General features: G+C 37.7%; 1 protein-coding gene across 2 annotated transcripts in view; it reads right to left on the reverse strand.

The window, feature by feature from the left end:
• LRCH2 (leucine rich repeats and calponin homology domain containing 2) overlaps positions 1 to 21844 on the reverse strand; it is a 43416-nt gene extending 21572 nt beyond the window's left edge. For both annotated transcript variants that reach the window (XM_068696554.1, XM_068696553.1), the window contains exons 1-11: positions 21478 to 21844; positions 8363 to 8507; positions 7403 to 7529; positions 6008 to 6113; positions 5778 to 5914; positions 5436 to 5569; positions 3887 to 3974; positions 2689 to 2800; positions 2279 to 2376; positions 2106 to 2173; positions 1798 to 1905 (exon numbers count right to left, since the gene is read on the reverse strand). In XM_068696554.1, the coding sequence (XP_068552655.1) occupies positions 1798 to 1905; positions 2106 to 2173; positions 2279 to 2376; positions 2689 to 2800; positions 3887 to 3974; positions 5436 to 5569; positions 5778 to 5914; positions 6008 to 6113; positions 7403 to 7529; positions 8363 to 8507; positions 21478 to 21763 (1409 nt within the window). In that variant the 5' untranslated portion in view covers positions 21764 to 21844. The remainder of the gene's footprint in view (positions 1 to 1797; positions 1906 to 2105; positions 2174 to 2278; positions 2377 to 2688; positions 2801 to 3886; positions 3975 to 5435; positions 5570 to 5777; positions 5915 to 6007; positions 6114 to 7402; positions 7530 to 8362; positions 8508 to 21477) is intronic.
• Between the last annotated feature and the right edge of the window lie 1964 nt (positions 21845 to 23808).

Consider the following 23808-nt stretch of genomic DNA (forward strand, 5'->3'; position numbering starts at 1 on the left):
TTGATGGGAAAGGACAGGGAAGTCATTAGCATAGCAAGCAAAAAGAAAAGAAACACTGCATAATATTAAAAGAAAACACACTGAATGAACAGAAATATGATTAGTAAGAAATTATTTAATGATGCTCACTTTGAGAATTCTGTTTACTCAGGCTGTACATATTTTGCACAAATTCAGAAATGGCACAATTGGTACAATTCAGAATTACTCCTGGCAAGGAATTATAAACCCACACACTATGGATTCAAAATCAGGATTAAATTATATTTTACTAATTGCAAATAACTACAGTTTTATCTCAGAGGTGATTTTGTCCCCATATATTTAAAGATATGTAAGAAAGCTTTAAACTAAGAAGTAAAATTTGACTAACAAGATTGCTCTTTATATATATAAAGTAAAACCTTTAAGAAGATTGCTGTGTTGAGATAGAACAAAGTATAACAAAAATAAAATTTAAGTTGCAGTACTTCAGAAGAGGAGTGGCTTGGTATTTCAAATGATTAGATACCCAAGAAATATTAAAACTAACCAGACAAAACCCACAAACAATATAAATAGCTATCAGAATTAAGAAAAATATTTTTATCTTTTAATAAGAATTCAGAATTCTTCCTCATTTTTTAATAGTTTTGTTAATAAAAAACATGTTAGCATTATGATTTCATTCTTATTTTTTTCCTTCCCACCAAATTCTTAAGTACACTATATGGAGTTACAGGGAAGACATACTTCATCTTTCCCCCTAAGACATTTCTTCTGTTCTATTGAAGCATGATACAACACTGTTGAATTTGTAAAGCTCTGCATTTCACAGTATCAATTCCTTTAAAGGCTTTGTGTGTATTACAGTTATCTTAAAAACAGCAGCGTAGAATCTCAATCTCTGCATAGAAATTCAAGAGTACAAAAAGAGTACTTATGCTAGTATGAAGCTGAAGCCATGACTGTGGAGAATGAACCACTGTAATGATCTAACTGTAGTTAATGGGCAATTTACTACCACTTTCATCTTTCAGCAGAGAGCTTACTGTCTCTGATGTACCTCACTGGTATTGTGCCTGCTTGGTAAAGGAACCAGAGACAACAGAGTTCCTACCCTTTCCTTCTCGCTTCCTATGTAACTTCAGGTTACATACTCCTCCTTCTCTTCCTAAGACAGTTGCTAGCTTTTTCTGTTGCATTACTTTAGTAGTCTTCTTGTTTTACTTATCATTTTCAAGAGTTGTTCTGTTGAAATGCCAACATGAAGTTATGAAAGTCAGGCTGCATAAGGATGCATTTGCACTATTCAAATTATATATATATTTATTTATACACACACACATATACACACACACTGTCATTTGACAGAATTACATTTGAACAAGTTTCCCCTTCGGTTAATAGGAAACATATCTCGTATGTGGCTGAACAGAGGAAGCATCACCTAAATTACCTTGTGTTTAAGACAAATAAACAGTAGCACACAAACTGTTTGAAGGTTCTCTAAAACCACACAAACTGAGACAAAGTCATTTTAATGTCAATGATAGTCTACTTATATAAGCACTGACCATGCTTAAGGTACTTAATTAAAAAATAATAATAATAGAATTTCACATTCATCTCTTCCTCTCTATAAAAGGCGCATCACAGCTACTCTACATAGCAACTTTATGAAAAGAAACACAGAATAGGTCTATTGCTTCATCTCATCAACTGGACAAAAATGTTCTCCAAATGAGGAGCTTTTGGGTATAAGACAGGCTAATGAACACATTAATTGTGACACAAGTTAACTATTATTTTTAATACCTGTGTTTTTGTTCTTGCTGCAGTAACTGAGCTGCTATTTTTCTCAAGTCAGTCACTTCCTTGATTTCATCATCTTCTTCAGCCAGTGGCTGTTCCTTCTGAAGAAGTCTGAAAAATTAAACATTAGTGACTTGCCTGACTTCAGCAAAGCAAGACACAGAAACTTGCTTGGACAAGAAGTAAGAAGCTCTTCCAATATGCTCATTTTTTCATCCAAGAAGGAGAAATCTGCTCAACAAAAGACTTCTTTCCTTGATGGTGTTTAAAAGCAAAACCACCCTTCCCAAAAAAAGACTGAAAAGATTTACCGTTTTTCATCTCCCCAGTCCTCATTCTGTTCTATCTTTTGGGATTTCTCAGGATGTTTTCCCCGTTCCTTACACAGGATGAAAAATAAAATTAGACTTGAGATGAGGAAGAAAAAGCCTGCTGAATTAGTGTGTGTTTTTTGTTTGTTCGTTTTTTAATCAATCTATGCTACCTTGATATAGGACAGCAATGGTCCGATCTGCACATCTCCTTGCTCAGGAACAGCTCCCTCTTCTGCATTTGGATCAATGTAATCATACACCTCCTGGTCTAGTGAGGATTGATAAGGAAGAGAAGAGATAATATTAACAGCTCTATCAACCAAACATTACTCCTCAGAGTCAGAAGTACATATGAAAAATGACAGATAAAGACAATACAATTAAATCATGTCTCCTTTCTTCATCTAGAGAAATATTTTTCTTCTTTTCTCTATTTATTATTTTATTATATTGCTTTCTGAAATGATAAAAACAAAATTCCAATATGCCACGATACAATTTTGTGCAGTTTTCTTAAATTAGATTACCTTTGAAAAAGCAATTCTGTTACCTAAAAGGACAGATGCACAACAGATATTACCTTTCTGAGGATCAAGTTTACTTCCCATTACATGATTGTCATTCCTCAACGTCTGTTCTCTTGTTGATTCTGATACCTGGGAGTGAAGGCTGATTGTATCATCATCGGATGGCTGCAAAGACAGTCATATTTAATACAGAACTTGCATATATATCACATTATTATATGATTTGCTAATAAATCACAAATACAACAGACCCTATCATGAGGAATGGCTCCCAAGGCAGAATCAACTGTTTTTGTTTTTTAAAGTAATTGTTTCAGTTTCCTTTGAAACACGGTATTTTGTTCAAAGAGCTCCAGTACAATTCTGGTCAGCGGGCTAATAAATCTGTACTTAAGTGCTTTCCTATCTAAAGCTTCCAAGTAGTAAGACTACTGAAAAAGAACCACAGCTTCACTTCCCATCATTTAGAATTCACTTAAACACTTGTAATATTCCTTGTTGTACAGTTCTCAGTTCAATCATTATGCATTTGCAATGATTCTTTCTAAAAGTAAAATATATATATATACTGCACTCACTATTCAGTATTGACACCATTTATTTACAGCTGCTTAATCTACATTTCTACAAATAGATAATTTGTAAGAATCTTTATGACTTTAGACCTAGCAGATCATCCAGAAGTTCTTACTAAAATTTAAACAAGAAAACAGATTAACATATACAAAACTCAGGTTTTATTAACATACATCACAGTTTCCCTAATTACTAAGTTTAGATAAAATGTATTTTAATTTTCCTAACTATATTCTTTTTACTAATAACAAAAGCAAACATTAAGTAAGTTTTGTCATGTGGACAACACAATTACACACATTATACACACATTACACGCATTATACATGAAAAGATCCAAACAATTATTTAGATAAGAATTCAGTTTTGGAAATGTGTAAGATTTGGACAGGAATGAAACTTAACCAGAAAAGTCAAAACAATACATAATTTATATGTCTGATATTGTCAGCCTTTTTTTTTTGGAGAATTTAGCTATTGCTGTTAAAAGCAATTCTTTTTGACTCTAATGGCAGGCATGGATTATATTAGTAGCAATGGTTTAAACTCATCTATACGGATTTCAAAGGATGTTAACTGCAACTTAGTTAAATATTTCTTAAATTAGATGAAAGAGAAAAGGAAAAAAAATCTATAAAACAAGCTAGACAAAATCAGCAGTAAAAAAATACTTACTTCTGTTGTGGACAATCTTTTGTCCCCATTATCACTTCCAATGCCAGAGTCTGGTCCGTGATTTTTATTGGGATAAAAGTCCTCTATGCTGCTTAATAAAACAAAAATTAAAAAAAAAAAAAAAAGGAATGAAAGAAACCAGCTTAACTTTGCTATAGGAAAATAAACATCCATTAAAATATATAGATTCTATATACCCATCTACAGTTGCCAATACAGAATTTTTGCACAACACCAAATGTGTAAAGAACAAATTTTTAACCTACAAGAGTTTAAGAAAGAAAAAGAGTCTCAAAAAAGTTAAAGGAGTAAAGAATAAATATCATACTTTCCACATCTGTGCAATTTTAGAATTGTTTTATTTCATTCAGAAGTATTTTCTGGAGAATTTAGCAATTGCTGTTAAAAGCAATTCTTTTAATTCTAATGGCAGGCATGGATTATATTATTAGCAAATATATTCCCTATTAGACAGTCATACAGGTTTAAACCTGCATTAACAGCTATGTAATATTCTGTCCAAATGTATGCTCTCTAAAGACAGAAAGCCATCAGCATGAGCAGAGTGTGTTTTTCTAACTGCACACTGAAGCCTGGCTTTTAATCGAGATCATCTGTAAAGTTTAATTAAACAATTCTCACTACTACAAAGGTGATGAACAGTGATAATACTCTTGACCTTGTTCATTTTGCAATACATTTTAGTAGTAGGTCTTAAGCAGCACCTTTCAGGTAGCAGTTGCAGACCACGGTTTCTACAGGCATTTAGAAGCATTCCACGGACACTGTGGACTGATTCCCTAGTGGCATGGTTGCCTGAGACCATGGACTGAATCTGATAGTTCAACATGTTCTGTGTAAGCTTTACTAATAATTTTAATCTTTCCTTTGGCCTTAAGCCCAATGAGTGCCACAAATAGCACACAACATTTTAGGCAAATAGACAAAAAGAATATTGTTTCATATGGTCATTAATGGCAAGTCAACCAAACACAGAAAATACAAGAGCACTCCCATTTAATAAATTACTCGAGAGGTATACAGTACGTATGTCCAAACAAGTATACTGTTCTTTTTGACCTCAAGAGCAATCCAATCAAAAAATACTCAGGATTTCACTGATATTTAAGTTACAGCTTCCCTAAATACATATTCAGGAGGCAGACTTTCCATCCAACAGACTATATTCAGAATATTTATGAGAACTTAAGTTAATTCTTTTGACATACCTGTTTGGGAAATAAAAAAAATAAATAAAGTCTTCCAATAAATAAATTTAAAACATACTCTTGCCCTGATTTCCAAATCTTAACTGAGTAAAATAAAAATTTTTCACAGCTATTTGGATGAGTCAATTTAGACTCCAGTAAAATGACCTTAAAAAGTAAATACTGTAACTTCTAAAGAATAAGCAAACCATTGAAGTTACATCTATTAAACTGTAATAAAGACATTCTTTCTTACACCCCAAGGATTGCTTCATAATAAATGGTAAGAAAAATAATTTTAAAATACCATTGAACTATAACAACAAAAATCCATTACTCACCTGTCTGTGAGTGGCTGGGAAGGGATTCGTTTACCCAGCGACGGAAGATCCAAGGAATCTGGTTTTTTATCTATTCTGAGGCATGCCTGAATGCTGAGGAATTTAAATATATGTACTTTACCCTTTAAGCATATCTGGAAACAAAAAATATTTAATTACATAGCATGTCTCTTGAAAATGCACCCCAAAAATACTTCATACACTGATTAGCTTGTGCCTACAATTTCCCACTAGCAGAAATACAGCTAAAAAATGAAAACCTGGTTGGTATTAACTTAGAACAGCTTCCTCTTTCTTAAGATCCTAATGCAAATTACTAAAGCAGAATGTTTTCGTACTAACCTGTGCTGGTGGTATCTGCATTGGATTGTTATCCAAAACTATTACTTGTAAGTGACGTAACTTTCTGTAACAAATTGGAATTTCTGTGATTTTATTACAAGAAAAATCCAGCTTTACCAAGGGAAGGTCTCCTAACTCTGTATTGGGAAAAAAAAAAAAAAAAGGTATCTAATTAACACTTTACCTAATTTATCTACATCAAAAAAAAAAAAAGATGATGAACAGCTTACCATCTGGCAACATATGGAGATTATTTCTTCTTATGTTTAATTCTCTGAGTGACTGCAGTTTTCCTATTTGCTGAGGAAGAACCTGAAGTTCATTACAGCTGACATCCTAGGTAAAAGATAATGAAAAAATTAACTGAACATTTTAAATGAAATTAAACAAAGGAAAACTGCTATCAGAGCTGCTATAAAACAAACTATTTTTAAAAAATAAAAAATCCTTTGCTTTTTCCACAAAGGGAAATACCACCACAGCAGATCTCACTGTTTCTTCATTAGTGATTCACGTTTCAGGAACTCATTTCAAAAGGTTAAAGCAACAAATAACTGGTTTTGAGATTTAAACTATACCCCAGGAAACAGAAGATCTGGGTGTATTTCCCATGTCAGCTACAAACTTCTTGTGTTACTGCAGGCAAATGATTTACATTTTGCTTCTTTCATAAAAATTCTCCTTCCTTAAAACCCTTGAACCAATGCAACTAAAATTTTGCTAAGTGTAATAGCAAGCTCACCAACTTTTTTGGATTCAAGCACTAGAGGGTGACAATGCTACATTAAATGAGCACAGACTACAGCTACTTCTGCCAGTAGTTGAATTTTGGTCCATACGGAATCAACAATCACATTGATATAAATAAAAACCAGTATCTAACCTTTTCTATTTCTGACTCAATAAAGAGGTGGAATGCCTTTCTTAAAACCATCTTTCTAGCATGTGGCTTGGTTGTCAACTTTTTAAAAATTTATATAAACCTCTTGTTCTGTGTTCTAAAGAGGTATGATACAGGTAATAGAATGAAATTCTCTAGCATGTCCAGAATCTGTCAACAAGCATGCTATTCTTGGTGTGACACTTATGAAAAAATAAGCCAAAAACACCATAACCGTAATTCTGAAAAATATTTGCTTTCTGTAAACAACAGCAGTGAATCCCACCTTGAAGTCCCATAACACTGAAGAAAGCATATAGAATTTCTCAAAGAGAAGAGTATAAGACACTAGAAGTACAGAACAGTACAATGATGGAATGGTGTAACTTTTACTAAGAGTATGGAGTAAATAGAGTTGAACTCTCCAGCTAAAATATTCCTGAAGATACAAGAAAAATAAATAAAACCATGATTACTGTAAAGAAAAAAAAAAAATTAACAGGGATTCAAATGAAGTAATCTGAAAAGCAATTTTATTTATGAACTTAAGATTAAAGTTAACCTAACATGCTGATTTGTGTTTATTCCCATATATTTTGTCTGTAATTTGATATCACTGAATGAAAGACTGAATTAATTTTGAATTTCTGTATTTAAAAATTAGTTATTAGTATATTTCTCACACTGTAAATAAACTCCTTATAGTTCAAGTTTACTTAATATAGTAGTTCATAGTTATACTTACCAGCTCCATTAGATCTCTCAACTTTCCTATTTCTTCTGGAATGGAGACCAGCTTATTATTACTGACAACCAGAACTTTAAGTGGAAGATCAAACAGGTATTTTGGCAACGTTGATAAAAGATTTCGACTTGAAAAAAAGAAAAATGAACAAGCCAGGCTAAATTATAATACTCTCTTTAAGCCTGATGGTAAGTCTCAGATGCATATTGTACAACTTTTGTCTTATTTCCAGGAGATATTCTCTACCTTTTTCCCACAATTTCACCTAAATTTAAGCTATAAACTCCATCATAAATTCCTTACCAAACACAGCCTCCGTCACACATGTAGAGTTTAGGTCCTCATTTCATTTGAATAAACGAGAATGTACTATAACTGAACTTTCTAATGCTAAAACGTACAGAGAAATATGTTAAAAGAAATAGTAACTACCACTGGCAAATGCAACCATAAACAAGAACAAGCATTACAGGAAATTCTAACTCACAATCTCAAAGCTCTGTGCACTGACACCCCTATTTTGATGGAGAGGTACCACTCATCTTGCACCTTGTCACAACTACTGTGGCTCAAGTTACTAATGACGGACCTGTGTCTGTCTAACTGTTATAAACAGTACAATGTTACGCTAACAGACTTACTTTACTAACATTTACTGTTAAAAACAGTAAAAAAGTCTGTCAGCATAACATTAAAAACAAAGAAAACTTCCTAAACTCTCCTTAATGTCAGCTACTGCAGTATATTGACTGAAATTTTGTAATGTAGTAGGTTCCTTTCCATAAAGGAAGCAACAAGAACTGCTGGCTCTAAAATACCAAGCATATGGCACACAGAGCAATTTGTAACTACCAGAGCGCAAATTTGGACAAAAGGGCACTTTATATCATAAAGAAGGAGGATGCCACCTTTCCAATGAGGTGAATTATATAAAGATGAAAAATGAAAAGCATTACTCACCTAATGTTAAGGTAGGTAAGCATTTGTAGATTTTTTATAGATTCCGGAATGGATTTGATGCAGTTATGATACAAATTTAAAGTTTCCAGTGGTGCAAACAACCAGACATCAGGAGGAATTTCAGTAAATCTATTCTTTGAAAGATCTAGAAGCAAAAGGAAAAAAAAATTCCTTTAAGTCAAAAATTTCATGCAGTAAGATTAAAATACCCACTGTTATTCTTGTCACGGTCCTAAAAATTAAGGTGTAAAGTAAGCGTAAAGTAATTCAGTTTTACCAGATGCTACAGTATATAATTAATTTACCAAAAAGATTTAAAATACTAAAATAGTGTTATTTGATATGCACTTAAACAGAAAACAGAAAAATGACAGGAAATTAAAGATGTATTACCAATAATTAAGAACACCTAAAAGGAAACAAAATACTGTTTGTCCCTCTCCTATTAGCCTAAAAAATTTCAAGTGGAATATGACCTTGAATCCTGGAAATTATCAATTAACTATCAAACCTGTGTCATTAAAGTTCATGTAACTATCTTGAAAGCAAGAGATTTACTTTAGAAAGAACATCTACTTTTTCTGAATGTAACTCTAGTTCCCAAGTTAGGATAGTTCCAAAGGATGTGGTTTCTCAAAAATGCTGAACAGAGTCTTTTAACAAAACAGCAATGCAGATCTCTTGCTATTTCAGGCCTTAGTTCTTAGTTTTTAAGAACTTGCAAAAAATAACTGTTTCTGCTTAGCTCCCATCATATCATCAGCAGAACAGTTTCTTTTGTTCTACTAAACCAAAGAAGTGGATTTGAAAGTGACTAGAAAAGTGGCTAAAAGTCACTGTCAAGTTCAAAGAAGAGAGCTTAACGGCTTGAACCAGCAAACCAACTACCTACCAGTGGCATTTCTCAGGGGTCAGCATTAGATTCGGTACTGTTTAGATTGTTTGGAAAGCAAGATGGAATCTGCTCTAAGCACATGAACACCCTCAAGACAGGGAAAGAAGGGGCAACTCACATGCTGGATGGTTGGGAGGCCAGCCAGAGTGACCTCAGCTGGCACACACCTCATCTGGTTTAGTAAAGGCAAATGCAAAGATGTGCACCTGTGGCAGAGCAACTCCACACACTAGCGCAGGCTAGTGGATGAAAGGGTAGATTTCCTAAATTAAAACTGAAGCAGCTTGCTGGCACTTTAAACAAGAATGGTTTTACATGGGTTAATAGACTGAAGAAGCAAGGAAAGCTGCTAAGTATAGAATTGCACACAATTTAAGGTGACAACCCCTCTAGAAGTGAGAAAAAGGAATTCTTTGCTTAACCGATTTAGATGGGAAAACATTCAATTGAGGGGTGTTATGTGAAAACCAAAATAAAGACGCTATCAATGATCGCTTATGAATCACAGGGTATTTTGATTCGCTATCTCTACAGAAACAGAAGTGAGAAGTACAACATTACAAAGGTTACATTTGAAAGGGGAACTACAAAAATATGAAGAAGTTAACTCTGTTTAAAAAGAAACAAAGCAGCAGCTAAGTCTTTACTGACTGTACAAAGACCATTTAAAATCAGTATATTAGAATTTCAGAACAGAAGAGTTTGAGAAAAAAGCTAGTTTGGAGAGGAAGCCATTAGATGTGAGAATGTATCTCACAAGTTTAAATCATGATCAGAAGGAAAAAAAAATGCTACTTTTAGATTACATTTAAACTGCAGTAGGGCCGCCAAACAGAATTAACATCGTGTTTGCCTTTTCTTGCACTTCTCTCTAAGCATTCAATATCAGTTACCACCAGAGGCATGCTGCTAGAACAGATGGAACTTTTATTTGATCCAGTGCAATCATATTTACGTTCAAACTTTGTATTTCAAATTCAGCATGCATCTTGTGCAAAGATTAGCTGAGAAATTTACACTTGAACTACTTCACCTCAGTATTTTCATTTAAAATGATGATTCATGTTGTTTTGTTTGCTGTGTCTTTTTCCCCTCCTCAGAGATCCAATATCATATTTAGAAGTGAAATCACAAAGGTAAACACAAAGGTAAAAGAAAAAAATGTGACAAGAGATCTGTTCTACTAACTAGCAATACGTAAAAAGTTTCCTGTCTATTTTTTTTGGTAATGCTTTAGTATGGTCTAAGAAAAAAAAAAAAAACATACCACACCCACAAACTACAAAGCACAACACACAACAGAAACTTTAAGTAATTAGTCGATGTAAAAGTCAGAAGCCAATGTATAAAATTAAAATCATACGTGCAAGACCTGATCCTAGAGATAAACTTTTAGTTGATCTAAACATGGCTTGGAGATCAACAACACACGGAACATGGGTACAATTTATTATTGATCTGTCAGATGCAATATGATTCTGGAAGGGAAAAAACACACTGCAGAAACACCTGCATATGGTGATTCCCAGAGATCAACATTTTTTCCACAAAACTGTCATCTTCCAATCCAAATACTGTCATGCTAGCATTTACATCAAACAACAACAGCATTAGAAAGTGTAATTACATTTCACATAGTGATTATTAATTTACTTGACTAAAGAAAATACAGGCATGCAAGTGTTACAACTTCATGTAACACTCCATACTTCAAATTAGTATTTGAAACTGGAAGGTTATTAACCATTCGTTGTTTTTTTGTTTGCTCTTTAGAGGTAGGGAGAACGACTTTAAGACAGAAGACTCTCTCTGACTATTAGTAGAGCTACAACATTTTTCTTCCTATTTTTATAACTTTAAAAACAGTATGGCAAGTTAGTCTTATCTTCCTGAATTCTGTTTGATGTTGTGAGACAATGCATGTTACACAATTTCACTACCACGTCAGAAAAAAAAAGGTTAAAAAGAAAAAACATGCTGATAGAAAACAAATTTTAAATGAGTGTTTGTAATGAAATAATAGCATACAAATCAAGACTAGTAGATATTTAAGGATTCTAAACCAACTCAAAATAGGGGTACCGTAGTTCACTGGCTAGGGAGAAATCTCCCTGTACTCAATAGTTCTGTTTGTGCTACTGAAACTCTAGCTCCTGAATCCTCAATACCACCAACTCAGTTTCTAGCCTATGACAGAATTACAATTTGTGTAATTGTTTCAAAGCATGTAGAGCTCCCCCCCCACAATTTCAAGTTCAAGACCTCTTATTATATACACTACTCCAATGCTGTAAATTAGCTTATCACCATGAGATTTGGTTGAGTTTAAGTCACCAATACTCTGTCATCCTTTCATTCCCATCACAACTGTGTATTTGTACTGAATAGGACTTATGACACAGTTTATTCAGTAACCTTAGTCCATATCCCTGTTTTCACGTCTCTTTTTGAGATATCAGACCTGAAAATGTTCCAAGTCTGTGCCTCTCCTGTTCAGGTACGTTTGTAATACCACAAAAGCCATATTTCCACATTATCTTTAGTCTTGCCATCTTCTTTACTGGGAATAATTAAATGCAGATGCTCAGAAGTGTTATTAAAAAGAACCACTGATGAGCTAACATTAAACTCAAATTATCTGCATCTGAAAATATCATCCTTCATTTTAATACTCTGCCAGCACCAAGCTGACAAGACCTCAAAGCCCTAAGAGCTTACAAGCATTAGAAGAAAACAGTTTAGAACACCAACACACTTGTAATACGTTTTTTTGCTTGCTCATTTTAGTGATCCTGTTTTGAGAAGTGAAAGGGTAACAAAACCCATGGAAATAGTACATATACTGGTTGTTTACTAGTAAACCAGAGCTGTCAGTTTTTGTTGTGACATTCCAGTACTAAATAACTACATCTAAGCATATATCATTTGTCTTCAACGTTATCACTAAGAATACTCATTTTCTATCTTGCTTTAATCCTCCAGGATTAGGGAAAAATGGATTAATGAGTCAGCAGATATTCAAAGGTAAGACTTGAATTTACTGACCTTAAACCAAAGTCTTTTAAGCCCAATAGTGAAGTCACAAATAAGAAAAGTCACATACACACACACACAAAAAAAAAAAAAGGAAGAAAAATATATGTTTCACTCTTTAGTAGAATCTCAAGACTCCTTGTCAAGTTTGGTGAGAAACTAAGAAAATAAAAGATCTGATTTTCACTACTAACCAAAGAAATGGCACTTAGCAGGAACAAACCAATTTAATCAAGTAAGAATGTTTTCTTCAGTTGGACTGAAATAAACATAGGCTTCCAGGATAATCCAGAAAACACATTTCACAAAGATAGAAATATCACCAGAGATGCTCAAAACTCAACCGGACAAGACCCTGAGCAACCTGACCTAACTGGTCTTGTTCTAAGCACATGACTCTTCTTGATGACCATGAAAAGCTCTTTAAACATATTTAAATATCAGATTTAAAATTGTTGATTGTTTGTATTATACAACTGTAACAATCTTAGCACTGTTTGAGTATTTAAAATGTCAGTTTTCCTCTTTACTATCATAATGAAACAAAGATGCATCTAAAAAAACACGTGCCTAAATATAGATCTGCCTCCTATAGAGGAACCTAATAATTGTACCAATCAAGAATTTTGATGGCAGCATTAATCTAAAAACAGCTTTTACTTGAAGCTTTCAAAAATGGCGCTAAATGGTGGGGGTGGGTGTTAAGTCTGCCTTAAAAAATTGGTATCCTGTGTCCTGTTTGACAAAATTAAAGTGAACACTCCTCTAACTGTGTTTTAAGCACTGTGCTCCTATGCCATTAGCTAGTACAGGCATGATGGAAAACAAAAGAAAAAATAGTCAGAAACTGAAAGCTAGACCTGGTGGGAGAAAGAGAAGAGAGACTACTAAAGAGTATTTTTCTCAAGGATTCTGATGAGAAGTCCTTTGCATAAGCTACCTAGCACTTTCCAGTTAAATGTAAACAATGTACAAAACAAGGTTTCTGAAAAGTACTGATTCCTCCTTATTTTCAGGAACCTTAAAAGAAATGAGCTCTTAATCTTGCCAAACTTAGACCAAAAGGCAGGCTCTCTAGCATTCTCCTCAAACACTATACAGCACACTCGCATGTTGAGAGTTCTTAACACTAAGGCACAACTACAGTTGTTAAACATAGAAACATTTTATAATTCCCATTTGAAAATTCAAAAAAAACAGAACCCTGGATATTTACGTAACTAAGATCAGAACTCTCAACTTAGGTTGCAAAATTAATTGCAGAACAATTAAATATGCCAGAATTTAGAATGACTGCATACATGTATAAACAACTACTTCAGCTGCAAAACAATTTTATTTTTTTTAAAGAATTTACTGACAAAAAATGCTCAAGAATTACAGGAAAATCATTTTTGCACATAACTTTATGCGTTTCATATCCAAATGAAACATTTGCTCTCCTAAATTAAGAGCTACTGTAAAGGACTATACTTAAACTGAACATCTATCAACTCTTACGCACAATAAAGAAACTCTGACGTACCTGCTAGATACTTTATCTCTTGGGAAATTAAAACTTATCAGCATACTTTCCGTGCCACACGCAAATTTAAATACATTTAGAATCTACTGTTAAAAGTGTATGTAATAACATTTAAATTGATTTTTTCCAGGTGTGTATACTCTGAAGTCAAATAGAAGCATAGCCTGTCTTCATCTAATCTTTGTGGTTGCTACATATTTTAACTGACATACTAAAATGATAAAGATTAGACAAAAAAATCAGAAGTGGCTCAATCCCAGCGAGCATTTTGTATGAAGTCTCAAACACCCGGAGTCACACTCTGCAGCACGATCTTCCCACAAATGGGAAGCAGTGGCACAATTGTTGTGTTTTTTTTTAAAGCAGCTGACACACGGGTACCAGTCGTTATGAAGTCAAGCCTGAGTATTTAACTCTGAGGTTGACTTTTTTTATTTTCATAAAAAATAGGCTCTTGAAGATTATTTTATATATATATATATTTAATGTCATCTAAACGAACTGCCAAATGATTTTTAATATGACATCACCATAATTGAAATTTAATTCCAAAACACCTGCAATATTAACTTTAAAACCTGTATCTAGAAAAGCTCCCTCATAACCAATTAAACTTTAAAGGCCGTTCCAGCTTTCCAATGCAAGCCTTTCTAATCTCAGCATGGAATGAATGTGCAGGAATAGCAAATCACTTTGTTTCTATAGGAGCAGAAGATCATTTAAAGAAATAAAGTTTTTTAAGTACCTGCTCAGAAGGATCTACTTTACAAATCATATATTTGGAAATTTCACACTTAAATAAACTTACATTACTTGCCATTTCATCTTCACTTTGTGATTAATATTGCAGTAGCTTCACACACACTGCATTTTCAGCTGAATTACTTATACAGCTAGTTCTGCTTCTCTGTGTCCAGTCTTGTTTCTATTTGTCTTAGGCATGATTTTGTGATGATTTCACTTTCACGTCCTTCTCTAGCCTCAATATGTTGAATTACATCTAGTCAATCAAGGGAAACCAGTTGATGTGATCTTTTTGGATTTCAGCAAAGCTTTCAACACAGTTTCCCATAGGACCCTACTGGACAAAATGTCCAGCACACAGCTAGACAAAAACATCATACAATGGGTGAGCAATGGGCTGATGGGCAGCGCTTAAAGGGTTGTGGTAAATGGGGCCACATCAGGCTGGCAGCCAGTCACCAGTGGGGTTCCCCAACGCTCCACTTTAGGGCCAGTCCTCTTCAATGGTTTTTATAAATGAATTGGATATAGGATTAGAAGATGTTCTCAGCAAATTTGCTGACGATACTAAACTTAGAGGAGTTGTTGACTCTGTTGAGGGTGGAAAGGCCTTGCAGAGAGATGTGGACAGATTGGAGAGCTGGGCAATCACCAACCCCATGAAGTTTAACAAGAGCAAGTGCCGGGTTCTGCACCTGGGATGAGGTAACCCTGGCTATACCTACAGACTAGGCAACAAGACGCTGGACAGCAGCCCTGCAGAGAGGGATCTTGGGGTTGTGGTTGATAGCAAGCTGAATATAAGCCAGCAGTGTGCCCTGGCAGCCAGGAGGGCCAACCGTGTCCTGGGGTGCATCAAACGCAGCATTGCTGATCGGTTGAGGGAGGTGATTGTCCTGCCCTGCGCTGGTGTGGCCTCACCTTGAATACTGTGTGCAGTTCTGGACACCACAGTACAAAGAGGATGTGAAACTGTTGGAAAGTGTCCAGAGGAGGACTACTAAGATGGTGAAGGGCCTAGAGGGGAAGATGTATGAGGAACAACTGAGGTCACTTGGCCTGTTCAGTCTGGAAAAGAGAAGGCTAAGAGGAAACCTCACTGGGGTCTACAGCTTCCTCACAAGGGGGAGTGGAGGGGTAGGTGCTGATCTATTCTTTTGTGACAAGCAATAGGACCCGAGGGAATGGTGTCAAGCTGCAGTAGGGGAGGTTCAGGCTAGATATCAGGAAGAGGTTCTCCACTGAGAGGGTTGTTGTGCACTGGAACAGGCTTCCCAGGGACACAGTGACAGCACCAAGCCTGTCAGAGTTTAAGAAAGATTTGGACTGTGCTCTTAGTCATATGGTCTGAATTTCTGGGTAGACCTGTGTGGTGCCAGCAGCTGGACTCGATGATCCTCATGGGTCCCTTCAAACTCAAGATATTTTATGATTCTAACTTATAAGTGAATATGCTGAAGTTGTAAAGCTGACAATGATGCAGCCTTATTACTCTATTCTTTTCCTTTTCCTTTTTTTTTTTTTTTTTTTAAATGATAACTCAAGCCGAGGGCACAAAACAATGCTAAGAGCAGAGAATGGAGTTTTCCTTCCAAACACTTATCTTGACTGCATGCAGTTCCTGGCTTATCTCAAAAAATATAGGGTACAACTAAGGATGTAGGTACACGTGAGAGAATTTTTCAGTATAAGAGGAGATTATGCAGAGATTTCATCAGCCTGGAATAGAAAACTGAGGGCACAAAATCCATTTGCATCATTTTCAAGAGAAACATTGGGCTGCAAATAAAGTTACCAATTAACAGGTTAAAAAATATTATTTCAATAAAGAATACCGGAGTAGATAGACCTTTGGTATACATACAGTTCAATTTATATAGTAGAAAAATGTTTTTCCTATATAGAACAGTTAAGGATCACAGACTGCACATAAATCGAGATCAGTACCTATTTTCAAGAATCTACTAGGTCAAAGATTAGAAAAGAGAAAGAGAACCCTTCACAATTCAAACGACAGTAGTTTGACAGTAAGGAGAATAATAAGCAGAAGATTTTGAAACTGAAAGGAGAAAGAGTACGTTTTAGCCTTTACACAGTCACAAAATTGCAACATGCATAGGTGAGAGACTTAGGACTTCTGAGCACATTCAGAGAAGTACAAGAGGAAGCCACCAGTATGTCCACTATTAGCAGCTAGACACAAATGAAAAAAGTAATTACCATGGCCAGTTTAACAGCTCTGGTACACATTCAATAATTTAATCCTTTTTCTAACACATGCACCGTCTCTTAATATACTAAGAAGTGAAGCACAAGGTACTGGACTGTGGTAACATGACCATGTTTCTCCTGACAAAACACTACCAACAATTTTAGCTCGGCTGCTCCACGTTAGGTAGGAGCTAGCAACCTTGTCACGTTGCTTCTCTATTTTACATTCCTCCGCTTGTGCTTCTTCTTTGAGCTGTTTAAAAGAAAGAAAAACACTCCCATGGGTTGCTATAAGCAGCTTTTTTTTTTTTTTTTTTTGAATTGGATGTTTGGCAGTGTGCAGAATAGCTTTTAATTTTGTGAAAAAGACAGTAAAAAGAGATAGGAAGTAATGTTTGGGTTCTACATCCAACAATTCAAGAGCTAGAAAATATCTGCTCTATGGTTATCCACATCACTAATTTTAGTTACACAGCCTGTGCAGTGAAAGCAACACAGGAAAAAACCGCACATGACCGCATAATTAAAGATACTCAAAAAGCACAGAGGAAAGGCTGTTCAGGCAACGAGAAACTGTCCTTAACAGATTCATCATTCCTGGCTTGTCAAACAGCACTACTAAAGAATATCCTAATATCCTTTCTAAAATATATATATTTTATTACATTAGGGCCTTAACCAAAAGGGCATCCCCTCAGATTGAACCACAGCTCTTCCATGTGAAATACATTTTTCTGTATCCGGAACAGATCAATGGTTTTCTACCACAGTTGACTTCTGCTGGGGAGGAAGAATCGAGATCTAGTACGTTGGCTCTGAAATCAAAGTAGCCTTCCAGCCTTTAATATAAGTTCTTGTCCACTACATATTGGGAACACCTGCTGAAACAAAATGATAAAGTGACAAACTTAAGTAGACACTTGTTTTAACAAACAGATGGACAGGGATTTGCTCATTGTGTAAGTTACACCTGCTGGCTAGCAGGCTATGAACAGGCCTGTGATGCAGAGTTCCTTTAAGCCATGTACTACTCATCTTTGTTGAGAAGTTATACATTGGCTCACCAGTCAAACAGAACCCTTCAAGCACTTGGGAACATATCAGAAATAATCATGTCTGCCCAAGCAAGAAAGGCCATAGTTCTGTAATAAAAAAAAACAGGTCCATTCGAAGAATGGCAAAAGCTGTTGGACAAGACCATGGACAGCCACAGAAAACCAGGAATTTGGAAGCCTCTCCACATTGTCAAGGAGAATGCATTAAGTGTCAGCCTTGCCAGGAAAATCAGTATACACTTTTGAGTCAGCTCCAAGAAATCTTCACAAGTCACATGAGAAGACACTTCTCACAAACAACAACAAAATCTAAGAAAATCTAAGAAAAAGCAAAGACACTGCTGTGTCACTTTCAGCTTTTGCATCTTCTGAGCATGAGCACCACTCCAGAAAGCCTCCTATAACCTGTTTGTTTCCATTCAAACGTGAAGAGGCCATCAAACATGAAGAAGTCATTACTGAAGAACTTCATGTCTCAAGACGTTTGAGTTCTACAATGTAATCTAGACTTATGATATACATCATATGTGTTTCTTCAATTGAAAATTGAATTTGCTGTTCCTATTCAATCACTTGCTGTCACCTGAGTCAAGGTTGGTACCACCAACAAAAATAACTTTTCACTACATACATCATATTTTTGGCCCTTGTAAGGTAAAAAACAGTCATGCCCTTAGTATATGCAATGGCATCATAAAGAAGCATGATTCCCCCTTACACCATACTCCCAGAACACCCATGGAGGAATCACAATGTGGGAACTTGGCCCATGGTAGTGACATTGTTATTAACCATGACAGGAGGGCTCATTCTCAAGTCAGACTTGAAATATACTGGTGTTACTCCTCAGCTAAACGAAAAGGCAGCAGGTGGTAACAACGAAGAAATTTCAGGTTAATATAACAGGCAATCACTCAACTACTCGTAATTGCTTGGAGGTTCCCTTAAAATTAAAAATGGGGACTCAAGTTTCTTGTGACAAAGTCACAAGTAAGCCTGATGGCACCAGTATATTCATACAGAGCAATTTTATTTTTTTTCCTGTCAGTCCTATACCTTGGACTGCTAACTGCTCACAAAAAAAGTAAGGATATTTCTGAAGGCATTGGTTGACTTGAGTCAGGATGGCCATATAGCACAGGAACCTAACTACAAGAAGAAACAGAACAGAAAACACATCTCTTCAGCTAAGCAGACAGTGATTACATTGATGTGATTACTCAATTACTTAACTGCCAGGGGCTTAATGTTGTTCACACAGCAAGAAGCAAAATTACACACGTTAATAAAGTGATTGGAATATTCATACACCTCTTGATATCTTGCAACTGATTTTCCCCCCCGCCCCAGAAGTTCATTTAACAGCTGCACAAGATTTGTTTGAACAGCCAGATGAAAAATTCTAGCAAACCAGAAAATAGAAGTATTTTTTGCCAAAGAGCTGCAATGCAAATTCACAGTTAACAAAAGATATGACAAACATAAGGTCAGAGCTAACCAGACAGATACTGTTTATATGCTTTTAGTTCAGCAGTTCAGCAGTTAGCTTTGTCACATAAATTACGATGCCAAAAATGTATTATATTATTTGCCAATTATGTACTGGTAAACCATTACATAAGTTAGATACAAAATATGGCCAAGCCTAAAAAAAAAAAAACACCTCCAATCCAAGGGTATTTTTGATGATAACAGCAGTTGTGCTTTAAGAAGCATGCGTGTGTGTATACATATAAAACTGCAGTGTTTTTACTTCAGCAACAGGAGGTTATTTCTAGGGTTGATTTTACTGATGTTAAAGCAGAATATTCTGGATTTACAGTGACACTGCAGAACCTACTGCATTCAGGCTTGTGATATGGAAAAGAAACTGTATCTAGGTTTGTATGTGGGAGATATTATATACTTTTTTTTTTTTTTAGTGTTTGCTTCAAGTATCACAGAACTGAATTTCAGAGAGTCACCAACTTAGAACTGAAAGTGAAACACAGCAAATCTTTTTGACCCAAGTTCCCTATCCCCCCTGTTTCAGCATATATCCATAACCTTATTCATGGGTATATTGTGGCACGAAACAGCAATAACTGTGAAAAATGCCAGTAAACAAATGCCTACGAGACAGTAGTTGATCCTACATCAAAAGCTCTATGCCATACTGACACTGTAAATGATGCCATAGATTCACCAGCAGAATACCATTTACCCACTCATCAAAAAAAAAAAAAAAAAAAAAAAGTCCACAGATAACGTCAAAATAAGGACTACAAATCTTTTGTTTACAAGCAAGTTTTTGCAAGGCCTCTAAAATTCATATTCCATTTAATTAATTCATAAGTACTATAATAAATCATCATTATGAGAAGGTTTTTGCATAGGCACACATCAAGTATTTAAATAAGTGCTTACAGAACAACATGCACTATGGCTATTTTTGTCAGAGGCTGCCTTTAAACATTTTCACACAACATCTTTCATGATGAAGGTCGAATCCTGATGGTGGTGACTGGGCTCTACTACATTCGAAAAGATAAAGATAATAGCACTGCAGACAGCTTTTACTCAAATGTGATGGAATTCAAAACAAAGCTAAAAATTAAACACAGTTACAATTTGAATTAGTAAGAAGCAAACAAAAATGGATCCTTGATGCACCTGCTTCAGGTTACATAAAAATTCCTTTTAATAATATTCCCTATATACAACATCTGATTTTAAAGCTTTAACTATTGAATATTTATACAGTGAATCGGTCTACTATGGTGCTGCATAATTTTTTATGCTATTACACGGAAACAGGTTCCATGAAATAACGATTGTTTTTAATTTAATGTGGTTCTTCCATTATGACATAACACACTTTTACCTATCCCTATTCTGCACTGCACGTAGGGATGCATCACACATGCCAGAGGGGGGAAAAAAAAAAAAGAAAAAAAAGAAAAAACACTAATATCCTACAAGCCATTAGCAGGCTTGGTACAGGATACAGGAATTGGATTTTATAAATCAGCCCTTCACAAATTGTACACCCTACGCAACCTAATATATCGCAGGAGAACAAGTCCATCGCTATTTAACTCTGCACAAACTGCAGCCCACAACAAAGACCAACAGAACGAGTATTTGGTAGAGCAGCACTGTCAGAGATGGGTAAGGTGCCACAATAGGCAGTCTCGTATCCAAAACAATACCCCAGCTATTCGTAACCTACGGGGAAAGAAAACCCACGAAACAAACAAAATCACGCACGGAATTGATCCGCCTCGACAACGCTGGGGAAAGCCACCGCTGCTTCTGAACAAAAGATGCCAGACCTCTCATTAACATTTCGCTCTAGCACGTTAACTCAGCGCGATGCCTTTCCAGCAGCGCATAAACCCAGCCAAAACCTGACAAAACCTCTGCGAAAAAAAAAAAAAAAATAAGAAAAAAACCGCAAGATCTGCTTCTCCAGCGGCTCGCAGGGAAACCTCTCCGAGCTCGGCTCCCCTCAGCGCCCTGCCTGCAGGCCGGGCACAGGGCTCCCAGCGCGGATCGCAGCCCCCCCCCCCGCCGCCCCCACCCCTCGCAGGCCGCTCCCCGCCGCCACCACGGGGCCGCCCCGCGGCAGGAGCCGGCCCCACCGCCTCCCCCTTCTCCCCTAGCCCCACACCTGCTTGCGTGGTGTCGCTGAGGTCGTAGCCGCTGCCGGGGAAGTCGCGGAGCTTCCTCCCGCTGAGGCAGAGGATGCCCGAGCTGCCCGCCTCCTCCAGGGCCCGGTCCAGGCTGCGCACCGTGTGCGGCTGCGGCAGGGTGGCCGCGCCCCAGTGCGGCCCGGCCGAGAAGGAGAGCGTGAGGTGAGCGGGGATCCCCAGCCCCCCCGGGCCGTTGCCGTTGCCGTTCCCATTCCCGTTGCCGTTGCCGTTGCCGCCGCCGCCGCCCCCCTGCCCGGCCGCCATCTTCGCGCGGCGCAGCCCAGCCCCACAATAACAACAGCGGGGCCGCCCGCCGCCGCCACGCCACTGCGCAGGCGCCAACGGGCCCGCAGGGGGCAGAAGGAAAGGGGGGGGGGGGGGGGGGCCGCGGGAGAGGGAGATGGGGGGGGGCGGCTGGAGAGGGGGGCGTGGCCTCGCCGCGCTCCTCGTCCGTCCTCGCCAATCCGCGGCGGCGAGGAGGGGAGGGGCGTGGCTCCCGGGGCGGTGCTGGCCAATGAGGGGCCGAGGGGGCGGGGCGAGTGGCGGCGGCGGCGGCAGCACGCGGGGGGTGGGAGGGGGGGGTGGGCTCCGGGGGCCGCCGCCGATGGCGCCCTCCGGTTAAAGGGGCGTCCCGGCCGGGCCGAGCATCTGCGGGGGAAGCCGGCAAGGACCGCACGTCTGCCGGAGTGGCGTGGAAAAAAAAATGCAGAAAAAATAAAATAAAATAAAATAAAATAAAATAAAATAAAATAAAATAAAATAAAATAAAATAAAATAAAATAAAGCAAAATAAAGCAAAATAAAGCAAAATAAAGCAAAATAAAGCAAAATAAAATAAAAACAAGTGAGGAATTGGCGTGTCAGAACAAAGGGGAGCGGGTCGTGGCCCCCGCGGGGTTTAGGGAGCGCTTCTGCGAGCCTCCCGCGCCTGCCTCAAAATGGGGAAGCCGAGCAGAGAGCATTCAGGCTCCCCTAAATGAGCTGGCCGCCGTGTCCTGGGCCCTGCTATGTTAATGAGGTGCTGCCTGACTGCTGGAACACTCTGGGAGATTAATTAGCTGTGTTACCATGTGATCTGCACTCGTTACGTGCTGCATATTTATCTGTCAGAAATTACTCTAGAGTCATCATTAAGAAACGGTAAAGAAAGGCTCAGAGACCCGCATCTTAATGCATTTGCTATGGGCTTGATAAGCAGAATCAGCTTTTATGCTTTGATCCTCCTGCCGGTCCTTAAATGGATTTTTTTTCGTGCATGCATGCATCATGACTAATTTGGGGATCTAAGGGAAATTCCTCTTATAAGCAGGATGGAAGAGACTATAGCCTTCAGTCAGCAATATGTCAGTGAGAGACAGCTGAGCCATTATTAGTCAAAAGAGGAACAGCCCTGTAATATTCCGTGGGCGATATCTGGCCCAAATTCAAATGAACTGAATTAGCCAGGATCAGGAAGAAGGTACTGAAGAGCGAAGGATTTAATTCTTTGGTGCAGGATTGTACGGGCTCTGGGATCCCTGTGTCACTGCAAATAGATTGGTTTTCCAGCAAAAGAGGCCACTGTGCAAAATTAATGTGTGGCGGGGGAAGGGTTCCCATTGTCACCTGTAAATATTGTGGCTGGCTGCTTCCTTCAGCTTTCGTGGAGCATGTGGATGCTTTTGTGGAGCGTGGGACTAAATCTTACAGCCGAGTATCATCTATCTATGAGTCTGCCTGCGATGAGCCTCTGCTCGTGTCCTGAAAAAGCAAATCATTCCCTGGGTTCACAGCAGGAAAGTTAGACAAACCTGTAGAAACACTGCGGACTGCTGTCTTCGGCCGGATTTCCAACCGGAGAGGGTGGAGGTTGACAAACCCTGTGGCTGATGGTGGGCCAAGTGTGTTTGATGGTTCTGCCTGCAGACGTGGAGCAGGAGGTGCAGTGGCTCTGCTCTGCAGTTGGCAGGAGTGAATCGGAGCATCGGCCAGGAGCCAGCCCCAGCAACTAAATGTTAGAAATAGCTGCTCTGAGTTTGCAAAGCTGATGGTTTGGCACAGGGCCAGCTCAGATTTGCCATTCTGCTGTCCTCCCTTTTAGCCACATCACACAGCTGCCTGCTATTTAAAGCCGAACTGATCTCTGCAACGTCAGGAAGAGGAAAGGGGATGGCTCATTTTGAAGAAATGGGTCTGACAAATCGTCAGAGAACTCGAGTCACCATTTAGTTATGCTGGAGTTCTCGTGTATGAGGGACCTTTTTATCTTTAACACAGTATTCATTGTGTCTGCAGGTGTTCCTACTCAGAAGCACACCAAACTCACTGAG

The sequence above is a fragment of the Anas acuta genome, chromosome 13 (genome assembly GCF_963932015.1).
Source record: "Anas acuta chromosome 13, bAnaAcu1.1, whole genome shotgun sequence".
In the NCBI taxonomy this organism is placed as follows: Eukaryota; Metazoa; Chordata; class Aves; order Anseriformes; family Anatidae; genus Anas; species Anas acuta.